The sequence below is a fragment of the Hypanus sabinus genome, chromosome 24 (assembly GCF_030144855.1).
Source record: "Hypanus sabinus isolate sHypSab1 chromosome 24, sHypSab1.hap1, whole genome shotgun sequence".
NCBI lineage: Eukaryota > Metazoa > Chordata > Chondrichthyes > Myliobatiformes > Dasyatidae > Hypanus > Hypanus sabinus.
Window position 1 is genome coordinate 22,929,128 of NC_082729.1, and position 13,597 is coordinate 22,942,724.

The 13,597-nt window shown below is 41.8% G+C and overlaps 1 protein-coding gene across 1 annotated transcript; it reads right to left on the reverse strand.

Annotated features, from left to right (window-relative positions):
• Window positions 1-10,625: 10,625 nt before the first annotated feature.
• LOC132380696 (C3a anaphylatoxin chemotactic receptor-like) lies at window positions 10,626-11,597 on the reverse strand. Its single transcript, XM_059949682.1, has one exon. It carries the CDS (start codon window positions 11,595-11,597, stop codon window positions 10,626-10,628), a length of 972 nt encoding a protein of 323 aa, XP_059805665.1.
• Between the last annotated feature and the right edge of the window lie 2,000 nt (window positions 11,598-13,597).

Below are 13,597 nucleotides of genomic sequence, written 5' to 3' on the forward strand. Positions count from 1 at the left end.
AGTCACTCAATATGAGGAAGTTTAATCAATGGTGCAAGGAGATAACAGAGAAGTCGCTCGGCTGAGAGCAACAGAACCTATCTGATTTCCCGAGAAATGCGTGAAGTGACGGTGTAGGTGGATCATCACTCCCAGTCTGATCCAGGAAGGCTGTGATAGGATGGCACAGAGCAACCTTCACTCTGCGTCTGACCCTCCGTGCTGGAGAAATTCCGCAGGTCCGGCAGCATCAAAGGAAATGAAGAAACGGTCAACATTTTGGGCCAGGACCCTTCTTCAGGACTGATAAGGAAAGGGGAAAGTACCAGAATAGGAAAGTGGGAGAAGGGAAGGAGGACCAGCTCGAAGGTGATGGTTAAGCCAGATGGGTGGGAAAGGGAAAGGGCTTTAGAATTTGGAATCTGATAGGAAAGGAGAGTGGACCGATGGAGAAACAGGTGACCCAGGGGGAGGTGAAGAGAAGAGGTAAGAAACCAGAGCGGGTAATAGAATAACAGAGAATGGGGAAGGTAAAGAAGTCGTGAGCTCGCCCCGAGGCCAACTGAAGTCAGAGAAGATGAGCCACGTTCAATAGTAATTAGATTCCTTCGATACAATACCAAGGCGGAGATTCTACGAAGGGCTTGGAGAAAGATTCGGGTGTTTTTGAATGGGAAATTAATATATTTCGATCCAGCTTACCCCACGGCGGTCCTGTGGAAACGTAAAGAATACTCTGAAGTAAAGCGGATATTGAAGCAATGTAAGATTAGTTTCCAAACTCCGTACCCCGCTAAACTGCGAGCGTTTTATGAAGATGGGATCGAACTGTATCAGACAATGTAAGCGGCAACAGCAGACGTGATGGCAGACAGTTGCCAGTCAGAGAGATCAAACCGAGGGGATGCCTCGCTGAGCAGTTATCACGATCTGCTTGGGAAATAGTGGGAAAATCGAGAAAACAGGGGGCGGGAGGAGGGTGAGAGAAGTATATCTGGAAGAAACTGTGAGTTTTCCGAAGACAGCCCTCACCCCCTCCAGAAGAGCCACAACACTGGAAAAGTGTTGATAAGCTAAACGGAAGCAAAAAATAGAGCGGGGGTATCTCGAGAAATACTTATTATAATGTGGATTTTATATTACGGCATACTATGAACATACTGCCCAGACTGTCAGATCTCTTTCAGACCCTACCAATAGTGATTAATCAAAATCAATTCAACGAATGGAACAAAATGCTATCAAGACGTATTTAGCAAGTTAGAAGGCCTAGCGTTCGTCTCAAAACTTTGCAATGAGCCAAGGAAAAGGGGGGATGGGCCCTACCTTCTCTTAGAGATTATTATTTTGCAGCACAGTTGAGAGCTGTGATATGTTGGTGCAACCCATCATATGATGCTCAATGGAAAAACATTGAGGACGTGATACTTTCCATCCCCATACAGGCAACTTTGGCTGACAACAACCTAGAAAGGTACATAAATACTATTGATAACCCATAGGTGAAATGGACTTATAATATGGAAAACTATTATCAAAGAATATAAACTAGAGGGAGATATTTCAGTTCCTAAATGGTGTGCATATAACTCGGATTTTACGCCGAATAAACTGGATGCTAGATTTAAGGACTGAACAGCTAAAGGAATAAGTCAAGTCAAGTCATTTTTTATTGTCATTTCGACCATAACTGCAGGTACAGTACACAGTAAAAACGAGACAACGTTTTTCAGGACCATAGTGCTGCATGAACCAGTACAAAAGCTACACTGAACTACGTGAAAACAACGCAGTGAAAAAGAAACTACATTAGACTACAGACGTACCCAGGTCTGCATAAAACAGTGCAGGCATTACAATAAATAATAAACAAGACGATAGGTACAGTAGAGGGCAGTAGGTTAGAGTCAGTCCAGATCCTGGGTATGGAGGAGTCTGATAGGAGTCTGAATCTATTACATAGTCTGGTTGTGACAGCCCGAATACTACGGTGCCTTTTCCCAGATGGCAGGAGGGAGAAGAGTATACATGAGGGGTGCGTGGGTACCCAGATAATGCAGTTTGCTTTGCGGACGCAGCATGTGGTGCAAATGTCCATAATGGGGGGAAGACGGACCCCGATGATCTTCTCAGCTGACCTCACTATCCGCTGCAGGGTCTTGCGATCCGAGATGGTGCAATTTGCGAACCAGGCAGTGATGCAGCTCATCAGGATGCTCTCAATACAGCCCCTGTAGAATGTGGTGAGGATGGGGGGGTGTGGCAGATGGACTTTCCTCAGCCTTCGCAGAAAGTAGAGACGCTGCTGAGCTTTCTTTGCTATGGAGCTGGTGTTGACGGACCAGGTGAGATTCTCCGTCATGTGAACACCAATTTGGTGCTCTTAACGATCTCTACCGAGGACCCATCGATGTTCAGCGGGGAGTGGTCGCTCTGCGCCCTCCTGAAGTCAACAACCATCCCTTTTGTCTCATTCAGAGACAGGTTGTTGGCTCTGCACCAGTCCATTAGCCGCTGCACCTCCTCTCTGTAAGCTGACTCGTCGGTCTTGCTGATGAGACCCTCAATCATTTTATGAAGTTTCCATTTATCTTATTCTTTAAAATAAAATACGAACCCAGCGGAATGCTCTTCATATAGACAAAGTTCTTTACTTAAAGTTGATACTAAAATTCTATCCAGCGTTTTGGTTCGTAGGCTTGAAAATATTTTACCTTTCATCATATCTGATTATCTGAATGGATTTATTAAAAATCGCTATTCCCATTTTAATATTTGTTGATTACTAGCATTACGTATTTCCGTCTAAGGAGATATCAGAATGCGTGAAATCTCCAGAAGACTTTTGTTCGGGTTGAACGGAATTACTGTGTTTATTTAAAACCTTGGAAATTTTTAACTTTTAAATTTTAACTGAAAATTTTTAAATTTCATTCAATGGATTAAATTAACTTAAGTATCTCCCTCTGCTCGGGTTCTTACTAATTTTCAGAATTCTAAACCTTTCAAATTCCAACGTGGAACCAGACAAGGATGTCCTTTGAGCCCTTTGCTCTTTGATCTGGCTTCAGAACCCTTAGCTACTGCTTTTAGAGAATCCAGAGATATCACTGGTATTTTAAGGAGAGGTACTACCTACAATGCTTCGCTCTGTGCTGATGATCTATTGCTTTTTATTTGTAATGTTGAGACCTCGTTGCTCCTATGCTTTCTTAACGTTTCAGCCAATTTTCAGGATACAAATCGAATTAACGTAATTAACATAAGAGTTCATTTTCGCCTTGAATACTCTGGTATCAATTAATAATAATCTCCATTTTAAACTTGTAAGAAATCACTTTACCTATTTGTCTGTAACAATTACTAAGAATTATAAACACCTACTTAAAGAAAATTTTCTTACCCTTCTGAATTATGTGAAAAGGGTACTGTCAAACTGGTTGCCCTTCCCTCTGTCGTTGAATTATCGGATTAACTCTGTTAAAATGGATATCCTGCCTAAATCTATATACCTTTTTCAGGCCTTACCCGTTTTTATTCCTAAGTCGTTTTTTTGATTCTCTTTATAAAATTCTATCTCCGTATAGATGGAAAAACGAACATTCTCCATATTAAAAAGATGGTAGAATATAGATTTTGCAAAGGTAGATTAAGTTCTTGATCGTATTTGATTTGCTATTTAGTTTGCTCGGCAGAACATTGGGGGTCGAATACCCTTTTCCTGTGCTGTACTCTTCTATGTTCGATGTAATTCCTTCTACGTCGCATTTAATATATAAGATACAGTGGCTTGGTAGTTTGGATTCAGAGTTGGTTTGTGTTACGTCCCGGCGGAGCAAGAACGACGGCGGAGTAGTATCATTAAGCATTTTTATTGAGTCATGTTAGTAACACTACACGCTGAGATACTCACTGTGCCGGAGCTACGAACCTGCCCCGCCGAAACGAAACCATGCGGACTCGAACGCCCGCGTGTGGAAGTGGAGAGAGCCACCCGCAAGTTGGCGGTCCAATCGATTCACCGCGCATCGACCGGACGCATGCGTACTCGCCACATTCTCGCAATCGATCTGATTGCAATCCAGCCTGTCCGGAGAAGACGCTGGTAAAGGTTTCAAAGCGGAATCTGCATGATTTACAGATGCGCACAAGGAAACGACAGATAAACTCTAACTCGGGCAAGCGTGAGAGAGGTCAAAAGTGAGAGGAAATATGCAGTTAATAACAGCACTCCTTTTCATTTTATCATTTTTAGAATCTTTTTATTGGTACATAATCTTCTGTAGCTATAAAGTGATGCAAAACTTTAACAAATTAATACATGTACAATTAATAAAGCTGAAGAGAAAAAAAGCTGATAGTAATATATAAAAATTTAAAAAATTATATATAAAGAAAAAAAGGAAAAAAGAGAACCTCAACTAACTAAGAAAGAAAAACCCACTGAATATAAAAAGGGGGAAACCTCATTAGGAAGCAACCCCTGGAGCAATACGGCTTGCCATTTTCATATATATAAATAAAATCAACGGCCAATTCGTGTTTATTTTGAATAAGATTGGAAGGAAACCATATAAAATAATTCAAATTAAATGATAATATTTGGCAAAAGAGCCCCATCTTCTCTCAAAATCGAATCGGGGATCAAAAGTTCTATTTCTAATTTTTTTCCAAACTGACACATAACATTACTGGAGAAAACTATTCAATTAACGTAGGGACAGAGGTATCTTTCCATTTTAATAAAATACCCCTTTTTGCCAATAATGTAACGAATGTAACGTATATAATGTAACGAATGTAATGAATGTAATGTAACGACTTTATAGAGATCTTTATATATTTTATTAATTATAAAACCTAAATATTTAGAAGAATTAACAATTCTATATGGAATGTCGTTATCTATAAAAGCAGGTGCATTTAATGGAAACAATTCGCTTTTATTCAAGTTAAGTTTCTATCCTGAAAATTTACCAAAATCTTTTAGTGTTTCCAAAGGATTAGGAATTGATTCCTCAGGACTCGAAATAAAAACCAAAAGATCATTTGCATAAAGAGAGAACTTATGTATGGTTCTATTCATAGAACTACCATGAATATTTTCAGCTTCACGTAGTGTTATGGCCAAAGGCTCCAATACAAGATTAAATAATAAAGGGCTTAATGGACATCCCTGTCTAGTACCACGCGAAAGTGAAAAAAAACAGGACCTGAAATTATTGGTAATAACCGTGGCAATAGGGTTCTTATAAATCATTTAAAGCCACCTATTGAAATTATTACCAAAACCAATTTTTTCTAATACTTTAAGCAAATATGGCCACTCAACTCTATCAAATGCCTTTTCTGCATCGAGAGAGATAACACATTGAGGTTGCTTAGATAATAGTAAATATATAACGTTCATCAATCTCCAAACATTGGAGAAAGAGTAACGGCCTTTAATAAAGCCCGTTTGATCCATAGAGATGACTTTAGTAAAATAACTATCCAAGCTGTTAGCCATTATCTTAGAGAGAATTTTTACATCCACATTTAATAGCGAAATAGGTCTATATGATGAACATTCAGTAGGATCTTTATCCTTCATTAGGATTAAGGAAACAGATGTTTCAGAAAAAGAAGAAGGTAAACTACTCTTCTCAAAGGAGTCATTAATATTTCTAAAAGATACAGATAAGGTCATCTTTATCAAATTTTTTGTAAAATCTCAGAGAATATCCGTCAAGTCCAGGAGCTTTACCTGATTGCTTTAATAGAATAGCTTTCTGAATTTCATGCTCAGTAATTGGAGCATCAAGCATCTGTTGATCTTCAACAGAAATTTGAGGAAATTTAGTCTTATGTAAAGATTATCCTTCATTTTGGAGAAAACTGCAGGAAATTGAGATCTATAAAGATCAGAATAAAAATCTTGAAAAATATTATTGATGTCTTCTTGGTTACTTACTATATCTCCATTATTTTTGTGAATCTTTAAAATTTGTCTTTTAGCTCCAGCTGCTCTTAATTGGGAAGGTAAGAGAGTATTATTTTTATCCCCAAAAATATAAAACTGACTTTTTAATTTAAACAAATATCCTTCAATAGGATATATTAATAATAAATTATATTGTGATTGTAATTCTACTCTTAAATGCAAAACATTTGGAAAGGTTGCATTGATGTTATCTAATTCTTTAATTAGTTTAGAGATTTTAACTAATTCCTTTCTTATTTGTTTCTTCAGTTTAGCTATAATCTGCCCACTTAAATCAGTTTTTAATGTATCCCAGCTTACTAACTTTGAGATGTTTCCTGTATTATTAAAGAGAAAAAAACTCTTTTATCTGAGTTTCAATAAACTCAACAAATTCTGATCTTTGTAACAAATGTTCTGGAAAACGCCAAAATGGACTTATAGAAGCAACATCTTTCAGTTCAAATATTAGGTTTAAAGGTGCATGATCAAAGATAACAATCGCATCATACTCACATTTCTGAACATTAAATAGAAGTCGAGGATCAACTATAAAATAGTCGGTTCTCGAATATTTATTATGAACAGGTGAGAAGAAAGAGTATTCTCTATCACTAGAATGCATATGCCTCCAATTTTCAATTAAGCCATAATCAATTAAAAACGATTAGGGAGTAGATGTTTGAATGATGACTTATCCATTAAAGGATTTAAACAAGTATTAAAATCACCACCCATTAATAACATATATCCATTTAAATCAGGTAATAGAGCAAAGACAGCTTTAAAAAATGAGGGATCATCAACATTTGGTCCATAATTATTAACCAAAACTGTTTTCCTAATATAAATTATTCCTTTAACAATCAGAAATCTATCATATCGGCTATAATATCCACCTCGTTAAAAGGAATATTGGAATAAACAACAATGGAGACACCTCTAATTTTACTGAGAGTTTGCAAGAAACTGAGATCTCTTCCAAAATTAAAAACATTAATTTTTATCACATAACCTGATATGCGTCTCTTGAGCAAAGATTACATCAAGTTGGAATCGGTTAATAATTTTAAGTGTTTTCTTACGCTGAATAGGATGATTCCAACCACGGACATTCCAACTTAAAACCTTTACCTGTTAGATATCATCATGAGCCTTTGTATATAAAAAGAATAGTTGGACGCATGTCAGGATAAGAAAGACGAAAATGGCGGAGATGGACAACAGTAATAATTCGCGTAAGCTCCGGGATTCCATAATGGGGATGAAAAAAGGAAAAAAAAAAGAAAAAAAACCACCCAAACTGCAAAGCCCGGAAATAAGCCGATATCAATCAACACAAGCTCCAAAGATGGCAGAGAAAGCGAAAATAAACTCCACCTCACTAAATAAAAATAATGAAAAATGTAATCTCTGTCTCCCTCTACCGAACTTAAGACTCGTTACAGTCGACATATAAAACTCAATATAATTAAGTTGGAAGGAACAGTGTTTATTTTTTTCTAAAACAAAACGACCTTCAATTTTGAAAGAAACCTTCTTAATATTAGATAACGGGAAAAAACACATCCAAAACAATTCTTGAAATACTTGCACAAAAGAAAAACAATCGCCATCTTCAAATTATCCAATCTACCTTTAAAACGTAAGGAAATCCAGATAATTACTTAAAAGATATTTATAAAAGCATATGGAACAAAAAAGACAATTGGTTCTTTTAAATGCTGCAGAGAAAAAATTCTAGATAGTTCAAAATTAGCTACAGTCTTTATACAGTTCTCCTGCTATATCTTCTGAGATTAAAACCATCCAAACCAGTCTTTTTCAGAGATAAAAAATACATTTTAAGCTAAAGACATTCTATAACCATCAGATCTTCCAATTTCTTCACTCCTTGGGTCGCGAAACAATCAAACAGTTGTAAATCATTCACGCTTCAGTCTTCAGACTCGTCATCAGACTCGACAGGGAAAGAGTTAATAAAACGCAATGCTTCGGCTGGGTCATCAAAAATACAAGCCCCAGAATTTTTGACAAAAAGCCTAAATTTAGCTGGATATTGAAGTGATGGAAAAAGCTTTTTTTTTGGTAAGCTAATCGCATGGCCGAGGCAAATCCGGCACGTTTCTTAACAATTTCGCGTGGAAAATCTTCGAAAAAGTGAATCTCTGAACTTTGCTTTGAAACAACCTTTGCTTTCTTGCAAACTTAATAATGCGGTCTTTGTCTCTAAAATGGAGGAAAGGCACAACAACATGCCTGTTTTTAACTTGGTCTAAAAGTTTTAAAGCACCGATTCTGCGAGCCATTTCAATCTCCAGGAGTTGCGACCAAGCCTCCAGAAGTAAAGACTGAAACGTTTTAACAAAATAACCCAGTGTGTCAGCAGATTCTGATTTCTCCTTTAATACAACAATTCGGATATTGTTCCGACGCGACCTTGCTTCCAGATTGACGATTCGTTGTTGAGCCTTTCCCAAACGAGAAGAAAGCTCAGCCGCATTTCGACTAACTTCTTTAAGATCGAGGCTCAGAGAGTCAATTTTCTTCCTCAAATGGAAGAAATTGATCTTTTAGTTGAGTTATTTCAGTGCCGATACGGCTGATTTGAGACTCCAAACTCTTCACCCAAGGAGGTTCCTCCGAGAACTCGACAGCTTTTTTAGGTTTTCCGTTGCCTGGGTCCGGATCCCTTTTGTTGCTTCTTAAGGTAGCCATAACTATAACTGATGCTCTACAGATCCGACTGAACAAAGTCGAAATTTCACAGTTTAAGTCGGAAAAGGGAGAGATTAAAGGCGGACAGAAAGAAACTATGTCTTACATGTCCGTGAGCGGAAGGCGGAGAAAACAGCACTCATAATTGCACAACTGTACATAGGGATCTTACAGATTCCCAGTCTATAGTTCCTGCCTACCAGTTATACAATTGCTGGTTTCAATTTTATTCCGCTGCAGCGGGAAATAGGCACTTCCGCCCTTTGAACAATGCTGCCGATTTAACCTTTCCCGAATCACAGGACATCTTACAGTCACCAATTAACCTTCCAACCAGTACATCTTTGGATTGTGGGTGGAAACTGGAGGAAATCCACGCTGTCACGTGGGTACAGGCCCCTGACAGGGGACGAAGGCGGAAATTGAACCCAAGTGGTCTGGACAGTGGACTGATGAAGACGTACAGTAAAGCATCTTGCTAAGCACTACCCTACCGTGCCGCCCCCAGATAGGGTGGTGATGAAAACGTACGGCCGGCTTGCCTTCATTGGACGGGGCATTGAATATAAATGTCATGATGCAGTTGTATAAGACTTTTCAGAGGCCGCTCGGGCGTATTGCGTTCAGTTCTGCTCGCTCCCATTAAAGGAAGGATGAAGACGTGGGCTATAAGGAGAGGTTGGACAAACTTGAGTTGTTTTTTTCTGGAGCAGGTGCTGAGGGGAGACCTGGCAGAGGTTTATAAGATTCTGAGAGGCACGGATTATCCGGTATCTATACCCTAGGGTTCAAATTGCTAATAGGAGATGGCATGTATTTAATGTGAAAGTAGTTATATTCATTGGAAATGTGAGGCAGGATATTTATTGGGATGCCTATCACCTCCGTTTTGATCCGAGGGAACATCCCTGCATCCCATCAACCTACCGACCTCCAGTGGGTCAACCCACTCCCGGTGTCACTGACTGAAGAACCGCGGGGGATTGCGGCAGCGAGACAGTGGGGTACGCTGCAGATTGCAGCGAGCCGCTGGCCTCCCCTCGCGCTATGGCAGGAGCGGTGCCTCTCGCCCATCGATAATGGGAGAGGGAGCCCGTCTGAGATGTGGAAGTGTTGGGATGGGCAGTCGCCTGTGTTTTGGGCGGACTCACGTTCATGGTGTCGAGGAGCTTTGCTCTTGCTTGGGTGGTGAGTCGGGGCCAGGATTGATACTCTTGATGGAGCAGGTCGGGGGGAGAGGAAGGGGGGAGGGTTGATGCTTTTGCTACTGCTTGTGTGTGGGAGGGGGAGGGGACTTTGGTGTTCTAACATTTTCTGTCTTTGGTTCCTTTGGTATTTTGTCTGTTTTCTGTGGACATCTTAAGAAGTGTCAGCGTTTCAGGTTGCGGACTGTGTGTAATCACTAATACTAAATTAAACATTTGAACCACTGAATTAATTCCATCAGCATTTCCCGCCTACAATCCTGTCTGATGATCATCATGATTTCTGCTTAACCACAGTTTCCGTTTACCCCACTTTACAAGTGATTTGTGGGGGCTCTGCGGAGGGTTCAGAAGGGGTACACAGGATGCTGCCTGGATTAGAGATGAAGGGGGGCATTCAGCACCTCTGGTCATCCTATTACAGGAAGAGTGTAGGGGCTTTGGGGAGGGTGCAGAAGGGGTTCACCAGGATGCTGCCCGGATTAGAGGGCATCAGCTATAAGGGGAGCTTGGGAAATTTTAGGCTGTTTTCTCTGACTGTGGCTGAGTGGAGACCTGAGAAAGGTTTGAAAAGTATTCAGGAAAATGAGATAATGCACATCTGGAGGCTTTAGAGAAGGTCTTTCCTGTATCATAAGGCCTAAGGAGGCGTTGGATCAACTATGCCCAGAGACCTCCGTTAGGAACAGCCCCCAACACCCCCCGTTGCTGAATGTCCAAAATCTTGGTCATCAGGGGCCCTTGTGAGAGCGGAGGGTCCCTCAGTTTCTTGTCTCTGCAGAAACCGTGTGGATGGGAGGATCGTTCCCCAATTCCATCTTCTCCTCGGTGAAGGCCAAACGCAGAGTGGCGGCCAGAGAACGCCTGAAGACCTGGCGGAAGTCGCGGCCGGAGAAGACGTAGATGAGGGGGTTGAAGACGCAGTTCAAGGAGCCCAAGGAGGAAGTGTAATACAAAGACTGCAGGGGAATGCATATTGATAATTTCCAGAGTGTGTCACAAACAGTGATGGGGAGCCAGCAGACAATAAAAACAGAGACCATTGTAATGATGAGATGAATGAGGTACCTGGGTTTGGTGAACGTTCTCCCCTTCAGCTTCCGGCCAATCAGAAGGTAGCACACGGCCATGATCAGGAGGGGAGGGCCGAAGGACAGGATGTTCCCAGTTACCTCCAATGTAACCCAGGGCTCGTCCATCGAATACGACTCAGTGGAGAGATGCAAGAGTTCAGGCAGGCAAAGGAGGAAGGCCAGGCCCCAGGCCCCGAAGCAGGCCGCACGCACCCAAACCAGGCCCTTGTGGTAATGAAACCAGACAGGCCGAGTGATGGCCAGGCACCACACGATGCTGATCAGGGTTAACAACAGAGCAATGGTGGACATGTGGAATTTGAAGATCCATCGGAGCAATCTCCAGAATGTGTTACTGGAAGAATAACCGGGCAGGCAGCTGTAGGCCAGCAGGGTGGGGAAGATGAGGCAGTAGGATAGGTCGGCCACCGCCAGGTTGAGGAAACACACCGTGTACACGTTCCTCCCCATGTTGAAGCCTGTCACCCAGATGACGGCCCCGTTGCCGGGGGCACCCAGCAGGATCATGAGGGCGAAGACAATCTTGAGCGCGGAACCGGGCGCTGACCATTCCGTCACCCCGGAGATGCATTTGCTGATGTCGTGGCTCCCAGTGGCGGCGAGCTTGACCAGATTGTTGTGACCGTTGGAGAGCAACATGGCTGTGGGAGAGATTGAAGAAGTGAGCGGGGCAGCAAATGGAGACTGGGGGGCGGGCAGATGGAGAGAGGATGGAAGAGGTGACCGGTGAGCGGCAGGACAGAGAGTTCCAGATCCCAAACACAAAACCCACCCGCACCACCAATTCAATGGAGGAAAAATTCTCCCTCAGATTCCCTCTACAACTCTCACACCTCACTCTTGTCCTCAGGCAACCCTGCCACGGGCTACATTCCTGACTCAGCAATCTCTCTCAGCATCACATCCCTGTATTCCCAGACTCGGGTATCAGATCCACTATTACCAATATTCCCTAAAACATGGTGTGCGTGCGTGCGTGCATGCGTCTGTGTGTGTCTGTCTGTCTCTGGGAGTATTTTTTTTTTGTTTCCCTAATGAGGTCTGACCTGCTGAGTTCCTGCATCATTTTCGAGTGTTAACCTGGATTTCCAGAATCTGCAGAATCTCTTATGTTCGCCTGTGTCTGACCTTTTGGCGTTATGATTATACCCAGTGAGAAACCTTCTGACTGAGCTTCATCGGGTTCTGGAAAACTAATTAATAAGGTTTTCCAGTTCTCTCTCGTCCTCAATGAGGGGTCGTGGTTTCACATCGGATGGTCAGATGCCCGCGATTCAAACATTTGCTGTTGCAGAACCAGTTTCGGACACCAGGTGGAGACATTGTCAGATAATGTTGGTGTCGAACAGGATGGCCATTTCAACTGCAACTATTCCAACGCAACACACAAAAAATACTGGAGGGACTTAGGAGGACAGGCAGCATTTATGGAAGTTGATAGATAGTCGACGTTTCGTGCTGAGACACTTCTTCCGTACGGAGAAGGAGGGAGGGTGATGGCATCAAATAGAAAGGTGGAGGTAGTGGTGTAGGAGGCATTCTTCATTAGAGACCGTCATCAACCAGGACGAGCCCTCTTGTTGTTACCATCAAGGAGTATTTACGGGAGCCTGAAGACGAACGCTCCAAGTTTTAAGGAGAGCTTCCCCTCTGCCATCAGATTTCTGAACGGACCATGAACTCTACCTTACTTCTCTTTCCACTACATGCTTCATTTAATTTTATATATCTCATTGTAATTTATATTATTTGTTAATGTTCAACCTTGATTGGCAACCCCTTCAACACCGCTGGTGCCAAACTGTATCGGTCTCTGCCGGTCCTTTGGATTCGCGGACAGGGGGAGCCTGCTACATGGGCAATAGCGTGCTCTCTCTACCGTACTGCCGTAGCGTGCATATCCAGACAGGTAGAACACAACATCCATGGTCACCCCGACCAACAGAGGCCTCAGAGCTACCGCAAAACAACAACTTATTATGCCAGTGAGATGAAACCTGACACAAACACGACGAAATCAGCAGATGCTGGAAATTCAAGAAACACACACAAAATGCTGGTGGAACGCAGCAGGCCAGGCAGCATCTATAGGAAGAAGCACTGTCGACGTTTCGGGCCGAGACCCTTCGTCAGGACTAACTGAAAAAAGAGATAGTAAGAGATTTGAAAGTGGGCGGGTGTGGGGGAGATCTGGAATGATAGGAGAAGATAGGAGGGGAGAGATGAAACTAAGAGCTGGAAAGTTGATTGAAAAAAGGGATCCAAGGCTAGAGAAGGGAAAGGAGCATGGGACGGGAGGCCTAAGGAGAAAGAAAGGGGGAGGAGAGCACCAGAGAGAGATGGTGAGCAGCCAAGGAGTGACTGTGAGAGGGAAAAAGAGAGAGAAAAAAAGGGGAAAATAAATAAATACATACATACATACATACATACATACATACATACATACATACATACATACATATATAAATAAATAAATGGGTGGATGGGTGGATGGATAGATAAATAAATTAATTAATAAATAGATAGATAGATCGAGGATGAGGTAAAAAGGGGAGGAGGGGCATTAACAGAAGTTAGTGTAATCAATGTTCATGCCATCAGGTTGGAAGCTACCCAGACAGTATATAAGGTGTTGTTCC